At 35.0% G+C, this 22,024-nt stretch overlaps 1 protein-coding gene across 6 annotated transcripts in view; it reads left to right on the top strand.

Annotated features, from left to right (window-relative positions):
- The window catches only part of evla (Enah/Vasp-like a), a 42,467-nt gene that overhangs the window by 16,447 nt on the left and 3,996 nt on the right, over positions 1-22,024 (top strand). For 2 of the 6 annotated variants that reach the window (XM_051132839.1, XM_051132837.1), the window contains exons 2-6: positions 7,143-7,311; positions 7,600-7,777; positions 16,418-16,475; positions 17,521-17,582; positions 19,351-20,148. In XM_051132839.1, coding sequence (XP_050988796.1) covers positions 7,143-7,311; positions 7,600-7,777; positions 16,418-16,475; positions 17,521-17,582; positions 19,351-20,148 — 1,265 coding nt within the window. Of the gene's footprint in view, positions 1-4,617; positions 4,713-7,142; positions 7,312-7,599; positions 7,778-9,379; positions 9,715-16,417; positions 16,476-17,520; positions 17,583-19,350; positions 20,149-22,024 lie in introns of those variants that run through there. The other 4 variants (XM_051132838.1, XM_051132841.1, XM_051132840.1 and 1 more) reach the window with 4 other exon arrangements.

Genomic DNA, 22,024 nt, shown 5'->3' with positions numbered 1-22,024 from the left:
AAATGCAGCATTAGTAAGCATACAAGGCTTCTTTCAGAAACTTTTTGAAAAATCTTATAGACTTTTTGAACAGAAGTGATGATGGCTGCCACAATTTTACTGAATCAAAAGAGTCTTCATAGTCAAGCTTGGCTAAATAAAATGTTTGGTTGATAAAATAAGCTAATATGTTTCTATTTTTATGCAGTGTAGTTTGGTCTTTTATTGTTATCATCAATCTATGCCAGGAAATAACGGACAATTGACAATTAGCTTGATTATACAGAGGCTGATTATGCTCCTGGCTAAAATCTCCTCAGTGCTTTGTGGCGTTCACTTCCTCGATGTTGAGATTACTGTGTTGCAGGAGACGCTAAATCCTCAGTAATTTAGATTGCGGCCTAGAAGTCCAGATCTTACTGGAAGTCAGCCTGTAATCCAGCGTCTTAGGCCTCAGAAGCTCCCCGTGAGTGGGAAGTGTCTCTCATAGGCAGAGATTTAGCTTGGTTCCCACCCTTCCCAAAATGATTACTGGGTTACAAGCTAAAAAATGCCGCCCCGTTTCCTACAAACTCTCATTTGATTCGACTCCATCCTCCCACACTCTAATAACAGGGGACTTCCATATTTTACTTGCTTTAGAAACTTTTACAGGGTTCATTTTGTGTAGCATTTTTGCTATAGGCTAAAAATAACCCCAGCTATAATTTTAAGCACTGCTGTTGAGTCTCAGTGTGTCAGTCCCTCAAAAATGTCTCACAGTAAATAGTTTTGCGTCCAATATTTGCTTCTTATTCACTAACCAGGTGCTATGTGCGCTAAAGTAGCACAGGCATTTGAGTATTCAAATTAATTCATTGTCATTTGTGTCAAATTCACCTTAGTTCTATGTAAATTCGGCTTAGATTGCGTCTTACAGAATTCGCTTTGCGCTTGGTGTAATTAATGCTGTGCTATTATCACCAGCAGAAAATAATTGAATTTAAAAGAGATGTGTATGTACATCTATTATTAATCATGGCAACAGTTTGTCACTAAATGATGTTCAAATGATGGTGAAGAGTGTTACAACCAGGCATATATCCAGATGCAGCAGACTCCGTCGGCTTACAGCCAATTCAGCCACATTCTGTTATTTTCCACTGAAATCTGGCCAAACGAGGCAGTGAAGATCTTGTGACCAGACATAAGCAGAGTTAGACCTTGTGTTTGGCCTTGAGCTGAGACAAAATGTTTTTTACATGAGATTAAAAGGAGCCTAGGCCTGTCAAGCTCTCTCACTCTCTCTTTATCTCTTGGTTATTGAGACAGAGTTTGGGTGAGTGGAGACCAGGTTCACTCAGGGTGTGATGATGGCGGAAGCCAAATGGGAAATGCCAGGCTTTTCACAGCTTTTATTAATTATGGCAGCTTATCAACTGGGAGTCTAAGGCCGATAACAGCTTTTCTCTGCCTTCTCTTATACCGTCTTGAATGAACTCAAAGGATCTTGGCTTGGAATTTGTAAAACAATTTATTTTCAACATTCACTAGTTAATGTGTCGCCTGGATTTTAGTCGACTGATAACTTGTCTTAAAGGGATAGTTCACCCTATTTTTTTTTTTTTATTTTCTATTATGGACTAAAAATATTAAGAAACATTTTGAAGGTATGATAAATATGTAATAATTCAATTGTATTAAAATAATTACAAAATATATGTATACAAATCTTTTAATGTAGTATTGTTAAATAACATAGTTAAAGAATTAAAAATGTGTATATATTAAAAAAAATTATATAATATATTTGATTTAATAGAAACAATCTAGATAAATTAGTTGACCGTTTACAGTCCAGCTATACTATGCAGTTTCACTTCAGCTGAATTGTTTGTTTTTGCAGTTTGCTTTTAAAATATTTATTAAAATATTTAGATTTTAATATACATACACTGGAAACATATATACACTACCAGTCAAAAGTTTTTGAACAGTGAGGATTTTAATCTTTTTTAAAGAATTATCTTCTGCTCATCAAGCCTGCATTTATTTGATCTGAAGTACAGCAGAAATAGTAAAATTTTGAAATATTTTTACTATTTAAAATAACTGCTTTCTGTTTGAATATATTTTAAAATGTAATTTATTCCTGTGATCAAAGCTAAATTTTCAGTGTCATTACTCCAGTCTTCAGTGTCACATGATCCTTCAGATTTCATTCTAATCATTCTGATCTAATCATATGTTTTTTTGTAATATTATACACCATACCATTCTATTCATCAAAGAAACCTGAAAAAAATTGAATATTAGAATGATTTCTGAAGGGTCATGTGACTGGAGTAATGATGCTGAAAGTTCAGCTTTAAAATCACAGGAATAAATAAAACTTTTAAAAGACGGAAAAAAAATTAAAAGACGATAACTTTTCTATCCGCAATAAAGATGACAGAATATCCATCGGTTGACACATTTTTACTGGTCAATCGAGTTCTATTTTATATCGCCCACCACTCTCTCTTTCTCTCTCTCTCTACATGACACTAATATACTAGTCACTGTTTAAATCACATGTAATCACATATAACTAAAACTGCTCAGACTTGCACAGGTGTGCAGAACAGTCTAGAGCTTAACAAACAATTTCATAATAACAGGCAAATAATACTCATTATGCAACAAAGTGCTGTCCAATGGACAAATGGTGGCGTCTGGCCTGTTCCAGCACGTTCAGCAGAACTGATCACACCGATCTGCCAGGCAACAATGGCTTTAACCATGCCATCGCTTAGCAACACTCATCTCTTCCAAACTAGGGTCTTTCCTATGGCAACTGTGAGCCATCAGAAAACATTTTTACATTATATTGTGCCTGTGACATGTGAGAACTAGCATGCATTCAGCAGGAATTCCCATGCCAATCATGTAGTGTCCTTACACACTAAGGTCCATGTGGCCCTCTCCATCACACATACGCTGACAAATACACATTTACTTACTCTCATCCACATTCGAGAGCATTCAGCTAATGGGGTCATAGCTGGAAGGCCCAGGAGATCCCGTCCCATAGTGGTGCTTTATGGAGTAAAAGCATTAGATCTGTCAAGCATTCAGACGCTCAGCGTGGCCTCCTTTCAGCCACTTGCCTGTTGGGCACCGTAGCAGATTTACTTAAAGTTATATAACTTAAAGCAAAATGTAAAGTTTAGTGCCATTTTTAGGCAAAACTGTTCAAACAGTTATCAAATGACTGTCCTTTTATGTGTTATTATGATTTTTAAATGGGTTTAATATGTGGAATGCACCACTTCCGGTATTTTGTTGACACTGCCAAAATGCAATCGAGGATTTTTAAAAATCGAACACTCGAACGGAATTGAGGAATCACTGTAGCCCTACGTTATTTTTATTTTCTTTGCACGCAAAAAGTATTCTCATAGCTTTATAACATTACGGTTGAACCACTGATGTCACATGGACTGTTTTAAAGATACACTTAGTCTTAGAATAAATAAATAGTGAATAAATATGTAAATCGTCTCAGAGTACTTTAGAAATGTTCTGAAGTTTCACATTTTGAACATCAAAGCTCTTCTCAGTTGTTTGTCTTTTTATTTCTGTTACAGACTTTAAAGCTTTCTAAGTTTTAAATGTCCCTGACACTGATATTTATAGCTTTCTGTTACAAGACGTGTTGGTCTCTGACCCTTTAGAAGTGCAGGTTTTTTTTTAAAGTCTTGGCATACAGATTCTATTTGATAATGAATATTCTTGTTCCAACTGAGACAACACTGGCAAGTTTTTCCATGTTTTGTGAGAGAGAGAGGCCTTTCGTAATGTGTTTTTAGAAGAAGTAAACTGAGATAGTCCAGCGTCTAAATATATTGGTTGTTTATGGAAGCAAAGGGCCGTCAGGATGTAATTTATGACGACTAAGCATCATCGTGGAGGAGAGACTGTGTACTTTATTTCAGACTTGCTCTAGGGGGGGAGAAATGAAACCGGGAGGACAGGGAAGAAGCTGCCGTGCCACCCTCTAACCCCAGATGGATGCCAGAAATAGGCTCTGTCGTAAGGCAAGCATGAAAGACCAGAAAATGAAGAACTGAGAGTAGTGAATGACAGAAGATGTTGTTGCGAAAACATGAAATGTGCAAATTTGCTGTTTCAATCATTAAAAAGCAACATTATTTCAAGGTGGCTGACGCAGTATTATTGCATCAACATCAGGTTTTAGGTTTAAAATATATTATAAATGCATTAAAAAAATAAACGATATTTAGGGGTAATTTGAGTCATTTATATTGGTTACCTAATGTGTTTTTCACAACTTTTAATCACCTTTTTCCTCTTTGCTAGTTAATTTTAAATGGTTATACATTGTGACAAATACATTTTTAATTTTGAATTGATATGCAGTTAATACAAGCTTATTAAAGCTGCTTGAATAATGCAAATGTGCTTTGTGCCATTTATCCATTACTTAGAAAAAATATACAACTAAATTTCAAAAATCCAGTATGTGCAGATATAAAAGTATATTTAATTGAGCTGAGTTTGTACGAACACGTCATTTAAAAAAATTGTCTCGCTTCTTTCACTTCTCATAAATGCTTGTTTCTTTATGATGGGTTCTTTCTCCTCAGTAGTCCAGCCCCCACTGCACCACTTTTCATATGATCCATTTATGCACCACTTTTCTCAGAGTTCAGAGTGTTAATTTTCTGTTTTGGCATAATGTCACAAAAACGGTGAGTCTGATTCTTACTTTTATCCTTGGGTGTATTGTTTCAGTTGGCTGTTGGTTTTGAATTTAGTAAGAGCTGTTTTGGTCATGTGCCACTGCTCTTCTAGTTATACAGGCGGGTGTGAGGAGTGTATGTGGCTGGATTTGGGTGTTTCTGTGGGAGCTGGGTGTGGTGGTTCAGTATGTTTTAGGGTATATAGGAGTCAGAGTGGAAATCTGCCTAGCTTAAGTTAGCACACCAACAGGAAACCCAATCTTCTTTGTGTGAAAAAAAATCAGTGCTTGAGTGTTTTACTTCATTTTACTGAACATCTGCAGACTCTTAAGATGTTTGGAGTTTGTGAAAGGCTTGAATGTAAGCTGAGTTGTGCTAATCACAGTGCTTCAGTCTAGTGTGCACAAAATGCAAAAAAGACCCAAGTTTGAATCAGTCCTGTGGATCCCAATGGATCCTTTACTGAATGAACTCACTGAATCAGTTTGAATCTGACTCACTGAACCACAAATCTTGTCTTTAAAATAAAACAAGAACTGATTTTGTATACTTGTGAAACTTGAATTCTGATTTTTTTTCTCAGAATTGCGTGACATTAATCGAGATGTTATGTTGTTAAAATGACAATTATCTTGTTAAAATGAAGTTTTCCTGTAATAACAAGATGTTTTCTTATTAAAACGACATCTTTTCTTGTAAGAACGAGATGTTATGTTGTTGAAACGGCATAATTATGACATTAAAACATCTTTTCTCGTAATATGAGGTGTTTTATTGTTAAAACGGCATCTTTTTTTACCCACGACCAAAAAATACGAAAAATCTAGCTTCATTTTCGTTTGTCCATTTTTTAAACAAAACAAAATAATAATAATAATAATAAAATTGACACAACATCTCGTTTTTTTACGAGAAAAGATGTCATTTTAATGAGAAAACATTTTGTTATTACAAGAAAAGATGTCGTTTAACAAGATAATTGTCATTTTAACAGCATCTCGTTTTTACGAAAAACTAGTTGTTTTAAAGAGAAAACATCTAGTTATTATGAGAAAAGATTTTGTTTTAATGAGAATTGTCATTTTAACAACATAACATCTAGTTTTTGTGAGAACACATGTTGTTTTAATATGAAAACTATACGAGAAAATTAAAACATAACATCTCGTTATTACGACAATTGGGTAGAGAAAAATAATATGCGTGGAATAATATAATATAAACTCACATTTCTGACTTTTTTTCTCAGAATTGTGAGTTTATATCTCACAATTCTGTGAAAAAAAAGTCAGAATTGCAAGATACATACTTGCATTTGCAAGAAAAAAGTCAGAATTGTGAGTCTGTATAACACAGTTCTGAGGAAAAAAGTCAGATTTGTGAAATAAAAAGTCACAAAAACCACTTTTTTATCTAATTTATCTAATGAATTAATGAACACAGTTAATTACATCTTTACAATATTTTTTCATTATAACTCTTTTTATACAAAAAGGCTTTTTATATATGGGATTATGGTAAAACTTAACGTCTCATTTGTTAACATTAGTTTATGCACTAACTAACATTTTTACAGCATTAATTAACCTTCCGTGTTAGTTCACAGTGCATCTAGTAATGTTAACAGATAACAGATAATAATGTATTAATTAGTACATGCTGAACTATGATTGATATAAAAGAATATATAAATTACACAAATTAACAATAACAAATTAACCAAAAACCTATATAAAACAAATGAATACATTATTATATTAAAAAATAATTAGACATTGTATTAAATCATTTAATTAGAAGCACTAAGGAACAAAAGCTAGCAAGGTAAATGAATGCTGATCATACACACAATTTCTGCTCCTCTTTATGTTAATTGTTCCCCCTGACAACCGAAGATTTCTATTTAAAGAAGTGAAGAACCTCATGTCTTTAATTAAACCATGGCCTCATATCAAGCAGTCCACACGGTTACATTCCTGCCTCACTCGTTAGCTGCCTATTACACTATATAATTAGTACAGATAACAAACCCGCCCCTTGCTGAGTGTCTTCAAACAAATTCAGTGGGGCAATTACTGTGCTGTAATACCACAGTAGTGGCAAATGGCATGGTTTTTTATGGGTTTGGCTCTTTTAGTCTTCTTGGAATAAACACTCTTTTATAGAATTTCTACACAATCTTTAATTTCATAACTTGTAACTAACTGACAGAAAAAAATCGTAACTAATGTCATTGACTGTTTTAGAATATCTTTCACTGAATATGCACAGCTAAATATTACATTCAAATACACTCACAGAAAATGTTGCAGAATCAGGTTGCAGCATTATACGAGTCTAAAATCTGTTTTTAATTTTCCCATATTGTAATTTATCCTTGTGGTTTTTGGTGTTGAACAGAGTGAATCTTTAACTAGTGTTCCTGTTTCTTCCTCACAGTGAACAGAGTATATGTCAAGCCCGAGCCTCTGTGATGATCTATGATGACACCAGCAAAAAATGGGTGCCAGTCAAACCAGGTCAGCAGGGCTTCAGCCGCATCAACATCTACCACAACACTGTCAACAACAGCTTCCGTGTGGTGGGAGTCAAACTGCAGGACCAGCAGGTGAGATACGAACCTGGTACAACAAACAGAGAGAAGACACTGTGTGATATGATCTTACTGTACACAGTGTGCTTTAGTTTCACAGATTCATCCAATGAACATTCAGTTCTGTGTTATTTTATATGTTAAAATCAGAAATGCTTCTGTTTTGTGGTTTCCAAAAATACCATTTATTTGAATGCATAATTGACCTGAGAAAGTTTTTATATGAAGAGAATTTGAAATAGTTTGATTACAGGGAAAATATTACAGATGCAGATACATAACCACATGTCAACATTCTTCCAGGTCGTTATAAACTACTCTATTGTGAAAGGTCTGAAATACAACCAAGCCACGCCAACTTTCCACCAATGGCGTGATGCTCGACAAGTTTACGGGCTGAACTTTGCCAGCAAAGAGGAGGCCACCACCTTTTCCACTGCCATGCTGTTTGCGCTCAATGTCCTGAGCTCTCAGGATGCAGGTAACAACATAAATTGTATTTCTTTTTAAATCTCTGTGCCATCCTCCTATTGTATGTTGTTGTTTTGGTTGGGTGTAACCTAGATTATTTCTGGAATTTGAGAAGTTATATTTCAGATTTATTGCTTTGTGAGCATGGGTTTCAAAGTCTTTGGTATTAATTAAAGGGATAGTTCACCCAAAAATGAAAATGACCTCATGATTTACTCACCCTCAAACCATCCTAGGTTATATGACTCTCTTCTTTCAGACGAAGACAATTGGAGTTATATAAAAAATGTATGGGCTCTTTTGAGCTTTATAATGGCAGTGAATGGCTGTTGAGATTCTGAAGTCCTCTCGCAAATGCACATAGTTATCTGATGCTAGAGATTACGGTTTGTAAAATTTTAAATATGGATATTTTTCATACACAAACGCATAAATTCACTTCCGAAGGCCTTTATTAACCCCCCAGAGTCATGTGGAGTTCTTTTTATGATGGATGGATGCACTTTATTTGACTTGGACGAGCCAGGACATTTTTTTTTTATATAACTCCAATTGTATTCGTATGAAAGAAGAAAGTCATAAAAACCTAGGATTGTTCAAGGGTGAGTAAATCATAGGGTAATTTTCATTTTTGGGTGAACTATCCCTTTAATTGTGAAGACAACAGTATATGCTTATACAGTGTTATACAGTATGGGCTTAAAACTCAACATTTTTATTTATCTGATCAAACTGATCAAAAGGTGGCACTAAATACATTCATAAATTATTAAATAAATGCTCTTCTTTTGAACTCTTCATCAAAGAATCCTGAAAAAAATGCTCACAGTTTTCATAAAAATATTAAGCAGCACAACTGTTTTCAACATTGATAATAATAAGCAATGTTTCTTGAGCACAAATCAGTATATTAGAATGATTTCTGAAGGATCATGTGACACTGAAGACTGGAGTAATGGCTGCTGAAAATTCTGCTTTGCCATCACAGGAATAAAAACATTTTAATATATATTAAAGTAGAATGTTATTTTAAATTGTAATAATATTTCACAAGTTGCTGTTTTGTTGTATTTTTGATCAAATAAATGCATCTTTGGTGAGCTTAAGTGACATCTTTCAAAAACATTTCAATATTTTGAAGTAGTGTAGTTTAAATACAATATTCATACTTTCTGTTTAATTCATTATTTGTTTTTTATTATAATTCTGGTCTACTGATAAATTATGTCTTTAAGTAAAAATGTAAAAAAATGATGTTGCATATCACATCATGCAAAATATAATGTATAAACAATGATTTGCAATTTTTATCTCTTAAATATAGATATATAAATGTGAGTTTAAAAGAGATGAGGATAATGCAAACACTTCTACATTACAGTCATAGCAGTATTGTTAGCTGTGTTACTATATACAATCATTTAACTGTAATTCATTGTAAAAGTGCTAATGCAAAAACGGTAATTTCACACTGAAAATATTGTTGTTTGGGTCTTGTACGTGGGACTGTTAAGTGTAGTGTAACTCTTATTTAAGAACAGTACACGGGCCTCTCTGGTTTCAGGCTGCTGCTACTTATAAGATGTATGTGGGGGGGTCTTCTGCCATTGGTGCTCAGCCCTGGTTAAAATATCCATGGAGCCAAACAGTCTCAGGCCACGGGTGTTGCATGTTTCTTGCTTTTTGGGGCGGGCAGATTAGAAAGGTTGTTAGAAGTGCTGTTCGCACCTCAGCATGCAGAGAAGAGAGAAGCTGCTGTTCACCTGCCTCAACTCACCTGTACGGAGTCCTGACTGTTATTACCAGTTTCCACCTGGTAGTGGAGCTCAAACTGCACCATTATAGATATTTGTGAAGGCACCTGAGAGGGCCGTGGAGCCATGCTTGGACCGGAGTTTTCCCCGGGGCCAATCCGCCGGATCAGCTCCACAGTAATAAAGCTCAGCAGTAAGTAGTGTTAAGGGCTGGGGGATTCAGTCGCATGTTTTAATAATGTGATGCGATGCCTCGGATGGGTCATTGTGGTGTCTTTGATGGAGGATGTGGTTGTGGAAGCTGCTCAGTGGTTTTTGGCACAGTGCCTGTCAGAAGCTCGTGACGAGGCATGTGCGGGTTTGGGAGGAATAGTGTGTTCGGCGTGACTATTTCTGAACAGTTATCATTAGTGCTTCACTGATGTGGCTGTATGGATTTAGATTTTTATGGAAACATAACACAATAATAACAGGACTTAATAAATTAATTATAATTATCTGATTACTTGATTAATCATCAGCATAATCGACAGATTACTTGATTACCAAAATAATCATTAGTGACAACCCTAATTGACTTGCATTTGGCATAAATGCATTTTTTTTATTAATAAAAAATTGGTAACACTTTACATTGTGTCATTTGTTAACATCAGTTTATGTATTAAATAACATGAATGAACAACATGAATGTTAGTCAATAAAAATACAGTCGTTCTTTGTTTGTTCATGTTAGTTGACAGTGCATTGACTGATGTTAACAAACTCAACTTGTGATTTTATTAATGCATTAATAAATGCTAAAATTAAGATTAACTAAGATTAATAAATGCTGTAGAAGTATTGTTAGTTCATGTTCACAAATGTAGTTTTTAACCTTATTGCAAAGTGTTAGCAAAAAATTAAATAAATTATGTTTCATTGTAATTGCCACGCTATTGCAAACACACATACACACACAACAACCAAAATTTTAAGTTTAAAACAAGAGCAGCACCTAAAAGCACCTAATTATGTAAAGAAAGTAAAAGAAGAAAAAGTGAACAATTATTGGAGAAAATATTATAAAAATGTATAAATGTTTATTTGTATAATCTATTAAATGAATTGAATTGGAAGACATAAAATAAAATATAAACTAAGTGAAATTAATGAATGAATAAATAATAATAATAAAAACAAAAACAATATTAATAGTACAGATTAAGAAGTTCTAATTATTATTGTTGTTGTTACCATTAATAAATATGATTTTTAAATAATAATAATAATTTTGACAGCTGGCATAAATATTGTTTCATTAAATATATTGTCTAGATATTGCTAAAACAGTAAAAAGTCTTCTGAAAATAAAATAAAATATTCTTTCATATCTGGTATGCATTATTAAATTTCATGAAAGATGCTTCTGTTTGAAGTTATTTGAATTATTTGTTCAATTCAAGTAAATTAATTTTTTATGCTTAGGCCTAATGCACTAACAGTTAAAAAAAAAAAAAAAAAAAAAACAAATGACAATCTGTGTACTATCATACTATCATACAGCATACTTGATCTAATGCTTAAATTTTGTTAAAAAAAAAAGTTTTTTTTAAGGTTAACAAAAAGGTTTTTTTAAGGTTAACATTTTCTGACTGTAAAATACAGTACAGATTTATATGTGACCCTTTACCACAAAACCAGTCATAAGGGTCCATTTTTTGAGATATATACATCATATAATAAATAAGCTTTCCGTTGATGTATGTTTTGTTAGGATATGACAATATTTGGCCGAGATAATCTGGAAAATCTGGATAATCTGGAAAATCTGATATCTGAGGGTGCAAAAAAATAAAAATATTGAGAAAATCGCCTTTAAAATTGTCCAAATGAAGTTCTTAGCAATGCATATTACTAATCAAAAATTAAGTTTTGATATATTTATGCTAGGAAATTTACAAAATATCTTCATGGAACATGATCTTCACTTAATATCCTAATGATTTTTGGCATAAAAGAAAAATTGATTATTTTGACCCATACAATGTATTGTTGGCTATTGCTACCCATGCCACCTATGACTTGTTTTGTGATCCAGGGTCACATATTATGCAAGTGGTGTGTCATAAAGGAAAATGGCAGGGTTTATCAAACAAATGACCAATGGGTCCCATCATCCAATCAGATTGTATCTTTGTTTCCACTTCTTGTTATCTCAGTGGACATCATCATTTCAGCTCAGTGATCACCAGGGTATGTATATTTGGTACAAAGGGACTCTGCTGCTGCACGCAACCACCAAATGATACGGTATGTGCGTCACAAAACACTGTCAATATTGACTGCACATTACTTCAAAAGCTTATCCAAAGCGAATTAATTGTAATATTTAGTTAGCGTTTCCCCTCCGAGGCTTTTTAGGTATTTAACCATAAATCACAATAACATCCAGAGCTCCAGATTTGACTCTTGAGAGGCACTTAAAAGTACGAATCCATCAACTTTATTCACCAACCAATTTAATACACTCCAACTGCAGCCATTTATCAGCATGTTGCTATAGCAAGGGATTTATGAAATAAATCACAGACCTGCAGTAGAGATGGATATGTGAGTAATATCATTGCTTTTTATGCTGTCTGGTTACAAAGTGCACAGCTTAATTGATATCAAGCATTAAGGTTGAATCCAGAGCATACATAATTACAGTTGGTTAGCAAAGTCTTCATAAGATGATGCACTGGTCTAAAATCCTAGTGGAAAGATACTTGCCGCATTGTCTCGCTTCACCAGTGGAGCAAATAGCATTCATGCATTACCCAGAATGCTCAGCAGCGTTTGGATTAATGGTTTATGGTCTGCAAATTGACATTTCATAAATGATGGTGAGTTCTGTTGAATTTCCGTTGGAAAATTTTCCCCTTTTTCCCTGACTGTTTTAGCCAGATCATGAGAATACCACGTTTTTATTGAACTGATAGCATCACATGCTTTAAGACCATAAACACTGTCAGTAAAATGATATTGTATATCTGTTTTATTCTAAGTAAGTTTGATCCTTTGATTTTTATGCTGCTCTGTTTATACTGATTGACTGATTTATCTCCAGTATATGTAACCTGAGGTTTTTCATGTAGTGTGAAACATATATGATGTGTCTTCAAGAGTTTCAGTAGTTGTATGGTGCCTGTTATAATAGGGGCAGATGATTTGGGACCATCTGCTGCAGACAGGACCTCAGGTGGATTGCATGTTTGCGACACTGTGTGAAATGCTGCTTTCACGTGACGTATGAACATATTCCCATTCCTGTTGCTTGAGGGACTTGATATTCATTCCTGCTGAAATTATTCAGATTTTTTGTGCCAGTCTGTTTTCCCACTTAGATGTTGAAACAGCATGAGCACATACTGTAATACAGCTTTTCCTTTTTGTATATAGGCCTAGTTTTATTACGCTGTGAGTTATGACAGGAATGTGGATCTTGTGATGAATTGAATGATGTTCCTGGTTGTTTTTTTGGAAGCCATTAGGAGTATTTTAGGATGTGACGCTGCATACTGGCATTAAATTCAGTGAGACTGCCGCTCCCGTAATCACCTTGAGGACACGGATTGTTTAATCATTAAATGTGGAAGCAGAATCCCACCTGTCATCTGCTTCATCTGCAGCTTGTTTAGATCCAGAGCTTGCTGACAACTGCTAATGCAAAGGTCTTTGAGCTCATTCATTTATCATGCATACTCACTTAATCTGCAATAACTGTTCAAAGAAACTGCATACGTTACTCCTGGACTTATTAATAAGGCAGAACTTTATTTAGTATTTATTATATAACAAGAAATCCTTGAACTGTGGAGGAGTTTGTGCAGTTCTGCAGTGCTGCCTGAAGTTTCCTGTTTTAAATGTCTGGCTTCTTTCAAGTCTCATCAGGTCTAGTATAAAACATAAACTGCCTCTGTGATCAGTGTGTTTTGTGTTATTTCAGGACATCCGCTGGTGCTTTTTATTGCTTATTATTGTTTGTTTTGTCTCAGCCGGAAGATGACCAACCTTCAGCATTGAAAGTGTTTGAAATAATGTCAGTTGTTTTTCAGTGTAGAAGTAACATTGAGATAGCATGTTTAATGCTAAATGGATATAAAACGATTAACAAAATGCTTAGAAATCAACATTAAGATTTTAAGATCTGTACAAAAACACTGCAAATATGAAATTACATTCAATATTTTCTAAGGTGTTATTAAGAAGATACTGTTAATACATGCCAAGTTCTGTCTTGAAACTCTGGATGGCACAGGCTGATGATATTTACAGTGTTAAACTACTTGGTGCAAGCTGATTGGTTCATGTTGCATATGCAGACAATGAGCTTGCTGGTTTATATTTAAATGGCTGGTTAGCATTCACTAGAGCATTTCGCAGCACACTTACAGTTACTGTGAAACCCTCCACCTCCCCAGCTCCACCTGTATAAATCTGCTATGGGTTATGCATGTTAATGTTTTGTTCCTTAAAAGTGTGTTGCCATTTTAAATGCATGTTTAAATACTTAAGCTCTTTAAAGGTGGATTATTTTTGACTGTCAATATTTGTATCATTTATCAGTTGGAAAAAAGTCATTCTGAATGTTGAATACTTCTGAAACTACACTACCAGTCAAAAGTTTTTGAACAGTAAGATTTTTAATGTTTTTTTAAAGGTCTCTTCTTCAAAAACAGTAACATTTTGAAATGTTTTTACTATTTAAAATAGCTGTTTTCTATTTGAAAATATTTTAAAATGTGATTTATTCCTGTGATTTTAAAGCTGAATTTTTAGCATCATTACTAAAATTCTAATTTGCTGCTTAAAAATCACTTATTATTATTTTGTTGCAAAAGCTTTTTATTTCAGATAAATGCTGATCTTTGGATCTTTCTGTTTTTTTAAAGAATCCTGAAAGAAATCTACTCTGCTGTTTTAAATATTGATAATAATAGCTTTGATCACAGGAATAAATCACATTTTAGAATATATTCAAAAAGAAAGCAGTTATTTTAAATAGTAAAAACTCATATTACTGCTTTTGCTGTTTTTTGGATCAAATAAATGCAGGCTTGGTGAGCTAAAGACAGTTCTTTAAAAAACATTACAGATCTTAAAAGTTAAAAAATATAGTCTATATCGTTCCTTTGTGTCGTCATAGTTGTGATGTGTACTTCCCTATTCTCCAAAAAAAAACTAGAACAATTATTACAACTCTAACTTTAAACCTTTTATAGTTCATTGTCCTTGGTGTGACCTTGGTGGGCCTTTAGAAGACAATAAAAGTTTTTGCAACCGCCACCATTCTGTCTAGCTGTGTGAGCAGCTCATTATTTTGCCACCTTAAATTTCACAGTAGATAGATTTTGACGTTCTAAACTCAATTATGTTTGATGGTGCCTAGCAACCAAAGATTATCAACCACATTAGATATGCCCACGCTAAGGGTCTTTCTCTAAACAGAAGGGCCTTCCTCCCTCCCTTGAGCTTTAATGCCCCATACTGAGTCCCTGAATGTCATATGACGTAAATAGTCATCATCTCAGTAACCGGAGAGCCATGTTTACCATTATTAGCAGAGCTCCTTCACACCCTATAACAGGTTCAACAGAATGATTATGGTGGCTTACGAATAAGTGTGCTAAGTCTACCAGTAATGAGGTGTTGGGTATGAGGTGATTGTGATGTTACATTATTGGGAAAATATGTTTGCTGGATTTATTGGGCTGTAATGGTTTAAAAATAAGGTGCCTTAGTTTGGCAGAAGAAAACACTTTGTCTATCTATAGTTGTTGTTGTCAAAGGCCATTTGTCCAATCCAACTCATTCATCTGTTAGTAGAAGCACTGAAACAAATCCAGTTTAGAACTTCTGTATTACTAAAGTCTGCCATAAGGTGCCAGAATATATAAAAAGGATTAGTTCACTTCCGGAATATAAATTACCTGAGAATTTGCTCACCCACATGTCATCCAAGATGTTCATGTCTTTCTTTCTTCATTTGCAAAGAAATTAAGGTTTTTGAGAAAAACATTCCAGGATTTTTCTCCATGTAGTGGACTTCAGTGGGGATCAACGGGTTGAAGGTCCAAATCGCAGTTTCAATGCAGCTTCAAAGGGCTCTACACGATCCCACCTGAGGAATAAGGGTTTTATCTAGTGAAACAATCCTGTCAAATTGGTTTTCTTAAAAAAATAAAAGTGTATATACTTTTTAAAAACAAATGCTCATATTGCACTCAGCTTAACAAGGCATTACAGTGTCATGTTGGAAAGGTCACACTTCATGTAGGTGGAAATACCGACCCAGTGTTTACAAAGCAAGCATGCAAAGAAAGTCAAAGGGCCTTTACAAAAAAAGGTAAAACAACAATGTTGGACGATTTTGAAATTGAAAATGAGATGGAGTTTTTCACCCTAGCCTACCTTTTTGAACCGGAGTACACAGATAAAGAACTAAACGCGTGTGACCTTTCCAATATGACTACATAATACATGAGGTCGAGCTAGTGCAAGACAAGCATTTGTGGTTAAAAAGTATATATATATATATATATATGTATGTATGTTATGTATTTTTTTTTTAGAAAATGACTGATCATTTTGCTAGATAAGACTTTTATTCCTCGGCTGGGATTGTGTAGAGCCCTTTGAAGCTCTACTCACTGAAACTGCAATTTGGACCTTCAACCCTTTGATCACCATTGAAGTCCACTATATGGAGAAAAATGCTGGAATTAATTTCTTTGAAGACAGAAAGACATAGAAGATCATATGGAGTGAGAAACTAATTCTTTAAAGTAATCAAACACACATTTAACAGTTTCTGAGAGACAATTAAATAAAATATTTAAATTACGAGGTGCAATTATTTTCTTTTTCTTCAGGTCCAGGAGCACTTCGTCAGAACGGACCGGTGACAGATGATGGCGAGGCTCAGAGGAGGTGCGAAATGTCTCTAATGACACTTACTCTTTCTGAGACATCTGTCAAATGTTCAAGCTTTTAAACACTGAACAGTGGCCTAAATTGCAGCATATGCTTTCTTTTCAAGTAAAATCAGTTATTCTGATTCCCCTGAAAGGTGTAAACACTTTTCCTCTGTGGTATTTTTGAAATAATAGTCCTGTTTAAGCGTCCCACAGCAACAGAGATTCAACCAATGGCATAAGTTTGGAGACGGGACAGATGGTGTTTGGGAAGTCAGTTCAAAAACTAAATTCCTAATTTTTAACATCACAGGTTAGAAAGTGTAGTATTCAGTGTATTACTGTTGCAGAAATTACTAATCAAATCATTGATTTTAAACACTTTAGTTTTTTTCACACTCATTTTTAATCACTTCACATATTTGTTGTCATGAAGACTGAGAAAACTTTTTAAAGGATAGTTTTCCCAAAAAATTCTGTCGTTAATTACTCACCCTCATGTCGTTTCAAACCTGTAAGACCTTTGTTCGTCTTTGGAAATCAAATTAAGATATTTTTGATGAACATCAGCACAAAAGGTATTCCTGTAGCTACGTAACATTACGGTTGAACCACTGATGTCACATGGACTATTTTGTTGATGTTCTTGGTACCTTTCTGGACCTTGAATTTGGTTGGAAGCTTGCTCTGTATGGAGGGTCAGAGAGCTCTCAAATTTCATCAAAAATGTCTTCATTTGTGTTCTGAAGATGAACGAAGGTCTTATGAGGCGGAGTAATTAATGACAGAATTTTCATTTTTAGGGGAACTATACCTTTAACTGCTGTCATAATGTAAGTTTAGATTAAGTTCTGCCCTCTAGTGGACAGATAAAAGCTGCACTGATGCATGAACCTTAATTGCACTGTTCAGCCTAGCATTTATAAAACCCACCGAGCTGAATAGAACAATGTGAGAACACACATCATTTATTTACTCTCCAGTGAGCTTGTCTTTGTGTCACTTCATACGGTGGATTGAGGCCCAACATTATTTTTAAGCGAGTTAACATTTGTTTCTAGGCAAATGATGGACCAGCATCAGGTGCAGATGGAAAGGGAACGACGAACATCTGGCTCTGCAGGTAGACTAAAGATGCCACACCTCTGTGGAATACGATATGAGACTGCACACCGCGCAATTAAAAGATACACAAACACACACTCATTAAACCACCCACAGAGTAACCCTGCAGACTTCATTGTCTGCTTGGAGAAGTGTTAACACGGAGGAATATCAAATTCCCTGGCCACAGAACAGATCCCTAGTCCAAACAGCACATGCAGCCCATCCTCTCTCATACACACACATGCTCACTTTCTGTTTCCGCCCCCGCTTCAGCCAAGACAGTTGTCTTTCATAATGCCATAAACAGCATTTGTGAGTTTTGTTTTGGTGAATCTCATGAAACATGTGAAGAGCATGTTGAAATCTCATTTCATCCCCAAACTAAAAAAAAAGAAAAAGACATGATGTTTTGCTTAAAAAAACTAAGCCTGTTTTCAGGAAAATTAAGATTTTTTTACTTGTACATGTTAATTAATCTGTTTTGTCATTACTGTTATTCTGCAATGCAAAATAATAATAAAAATAATAATTTTAATACAAACTTTATTATTTAAATGGTCAAAAAATAACAAATTAAATAGTATTTATTAATTTTTATATATATAGGTCAAAAGTTTGCATCCCCCTTTCAGAATAATAAAAAATGTTAATTATTTTACCAAAATAAGAGGGATCATACAAAACGTTATTGTTTATTTAGTACTGACCTGAATAAGATATTTCACAGAAAAGACGTTTACACATACTCCACAAGAGAAATTAATAGTTGAATTTATAAAAATTACCCAGTGCAGAAGTTTACATCCCCTCGATTCTTATACTGTGTTCTTACCTGAATGATCCACGGCTGTGTTTATCTGTTTAGTGATAGTTGTTCATGTTGTTAAAGTTAAACTGCCTGCTGTTCTTCAGAAAAATCCTTCAGGTCACAACAAAGTCTTTGGTTTGCCAGCATTTTTGTGTATTTGAACCCTACAACAATGACTGCATGATTTTGAAATCCATCCAAAGGCTTTAAATATACAAAAATGCCCAAAAGCCAAATAATTTGTGGGACCTGAAGGATTTTTCTGAAGAATAGCAGGCAGTTCAACTTTTCAGGACAAATATGAACATGAACAGCTATCATTAAAAAAAATATATCATTCAGGTAAGAGCACAGTATAAGAATCAAGGGGATGTAAACTTCTGAAACCGGTAATTTTTATAAATTCAACTATTATTTACTCTTGTGGACTATATGTAAACGTCTTTTATGTGAAATATCTTATTCAGGTCAGCACTAAATAAACAATAACATGGATTTGGTATGATCCCTGTTATTTTGGTAAAATAATTTACATTCTTAATGATTCTGAAAGGGAGTGAAAACTTTTGACCTCAACTGTATTTATGTATAAACGCATATCATGTATCTGTTTTTTCATTTACATTTGGATTTAAAAAAAATAAAAAATCAGTTTAATTCAAAAATTTCAACGTGATTATCACAGTAATTTGAATTTAATTTTTTTTTTTTTAAATCTCAAACATACAAAAATCTTGTTCATAACATATGGCTAATTTTCTGTCTCCATTTCTGTCTTTCTGAAATCTGACCTGATGTGATGTTTTTGTGAGATTCACCTGTTTGCAAGGCACATAACATGCTTTAAAAATCTTATATTTTGCTCACATTTCATCATTTTAAGTTTCTTCGTACGTGTTGATGCTTGATTTTTATCACTGTCACGTTTCTCTCTTTTCGTTTGTCATTTGTGTTTGTCTTTTTCTCTGTTTCTCAGTCTCCACCCTTCAGTTTAAAGTATCAGCATCCGCCTCTCAGTCCGAAACCACTCTGCATGACCTCAGACAGTATCGGGCTAACACTCTTCCCCCTTCCTATGCTCACCTTAACCCCGCACAACCTTCCTCCCACACCTCCTCTTCCTCCTCCCAGGAACGGGAGTGCGGCTACCGCACTGTGGACTCCCCTCAAAAAAAGGCACAGCAGCTTTCCCAGCTTTCCACCTCTCTGGCTTCTGCTTTCTCCCCCGTGCAGCCGGGTATCACCCCTCCACCTCGCAACATCAAGCAAATCCCTCTTTCCCCTCCAACGGCCCATCAGGACCCCAAACACACCACATGGTCCTCAACCCATATGTACGCCCCATTACCCACAGCATCGCCACCCGTTATAATGGCAGTGCCACTCAAACAACCTCCTCTGCCTGTTGCCCTCCCTTTGCCACCCCTAAACAACGGCCCCAAAGCTCCCGCTAACACATCCCACTTGGAGCCTGTAACACACCACCAACAGTCGTCCAGTGGCCCAGCAGAGGAGTACTGCCTGTACCAAAACCCTCCTACACAGGTTACCTCTGGAGCTCCATTGCACCCACACTATCCCATCCAAGAATCGACTTGCCCCCTGCCCCCTTTCATTGGCCAGCCTGTCCAAGGCCCCGCCCTCCACCAGCAGCAGCTATACCAGGCCACGCCCCCATTCAACACCACACCCAACGCTCACTCTACTTTGTGCGAGGGGGCAACGCCCAAGACGTCTCCCTCGCCTGTTTATCAGAACGCCACAGCATCCAGCAGTAAGTATTCCCAGCTGCCCCCTCTGTAGTTTCTTGCCCACCTCCAAAAGACTTGTGGAAGACAGAGCTAATTACATTTTGATCTCAAAAGCTGTCTAAAGGCAACAGTACGGTCTTTGTACTGAAACCATATGCAAATACCGGCCCGACAGTATTGTCAGTGAGGCTGTTGACTTTTGTCTGTGTTGTACAACAAAATCACAGCAGCTCATTTGAACAAATGGCAGCTGCCTCACCTTCTTTGTTATAGAGGAAGAAAGATTTAAGATTATAAAGTAAACATTCATACATCGCAGTGATGTTCATGTGTGTTTGCTCAAAGGTGATTTGTCATAGCTTAAACTTACCCCTATGTTACATTTTTGTGTTTGCTCTTTGCAGATCACATTTTTGGTTCTTTTGTTTTGTCTCACGTGATTATGTAGTAGCAACTGTAAGCAGGGCTCAATATTAAGGGTGGTCTGCTGACCCAGGACCAGTGCTAGAGAGTTTCGGACCACTTGATAGACCAGTGTCACTTGTCCTTTTTGTCGCTCTATTGAACGTTCATTGATCTTGTACATCTACTTTGCAAATTTAAACACTTGGTTTTCTGTGATGTTTTATCATGCAAATTCTGCTGATTTGACTCAGAGATAGTATTATCTAGCTGGCTGACATGGATGAGGTTTTGTCAAATTTGCAAACACACCTCAGAGGCATCAATAAGAATGTGCTGCAAACCAAACGTGCAAAAGTGTTTTTGTTTTCTTGTATAGAAAAAAATACAATACCATGCAAATGTTTGGGGTTGGTAAGATTTTTATCAAATAGTCATTTTAAAAGAAGTCTCTAAAACAGTTGTGCTGCATAATATTTTTGTGGAAAATGTACTTTTTTTTTCCTTAAAAATGACTTTATTGTGACCTCAATTTAATGCATCCGTACTGAATAAAAGTATTACTAAGCCCTTGCTCAGTGTATACCAAATAAACACACTGATAAAGAAAATGCATTATTTATGAAAAATGTAAAATATGAAAAATGCCAATATCATTTATAATAAATCTAAAAAAAAAAAAGTTAGTGCTTTCTTTTGGAACAATAAATTCAAAAGTATAGCCCGAATGGGCCAGCAGAAAAAAAATCCTTACGTACTACTGAGACTATATGTAGGTATATAGTATGATTTTCCCTATTTGCAGTTTTGCTCATTTCAATTTTGCTAGTGATGCGAAACTTCACCTTTAAGTCGACACAAATGTATGGCAGCTTGTTTCCACCACAGAAAAAAAAAAGGTAATTGCAACTTTTTATATTACATGTGTGACATTTTAATCAGAATTGCAAGTTAGGAGGTCAGAATTGCAGGATATAAGATTGCAATTGCGAGAAATAAAGTCAGAACTGCAAGATATAAACTCAGTTTTGACTTTATAACTTGCAATTGCAAAGTTCACACAAAAATATCAACCAATTCTAAAAAAGTTGGAATTGTAAGATGTAAACTTGCAATTGTGAGAAAAAAAAAGTCAGAATTGTAAGATAAAAAGTCACAATTAGCTTTTTAATTTTTTATTCAGTGGCAGAAACAAGCTTCCATACAAATGTTTGCCATTGCGGTGTATTTCATTTCAGTGCATTTATAACTAAAGCGATAGTTCACCCAAAAATGAAAATTCTGTCTTTAATTACTCAACCTCATGTTGTTCCGAACCCATAAGATCTTTGTTCATCTTCACAACACAAATCAAGATATTTTTGATTTAATCCGATAGGTTTCTGGCCCTGCATAGACAGCAATGCAACTGACACATTCAAGGCCCAAAAAGGTAGTAAGGACATCAATAAAATAGTCCATGTGACATCAGTGATTTAACCTTAATTTTATGATGCT

Source organism: Labeo rohita, chromosome 17, assembly GCF_022985175.1.
Source record: "Labeo rohita strain BAU-BD-2019 chromosome 17, IGBB_LRoh.1.0, whole genome shotgun sequence".
Lineage (NCBI taxonomy): Eukaryota > Metazoa > Chordata > Actinopteri > Cypriniformes > Cyprinidae > Labeo > Labeo rohita.
This window is presented reverse-complemented; position numbering and strand designations above follow the sequence as displayed.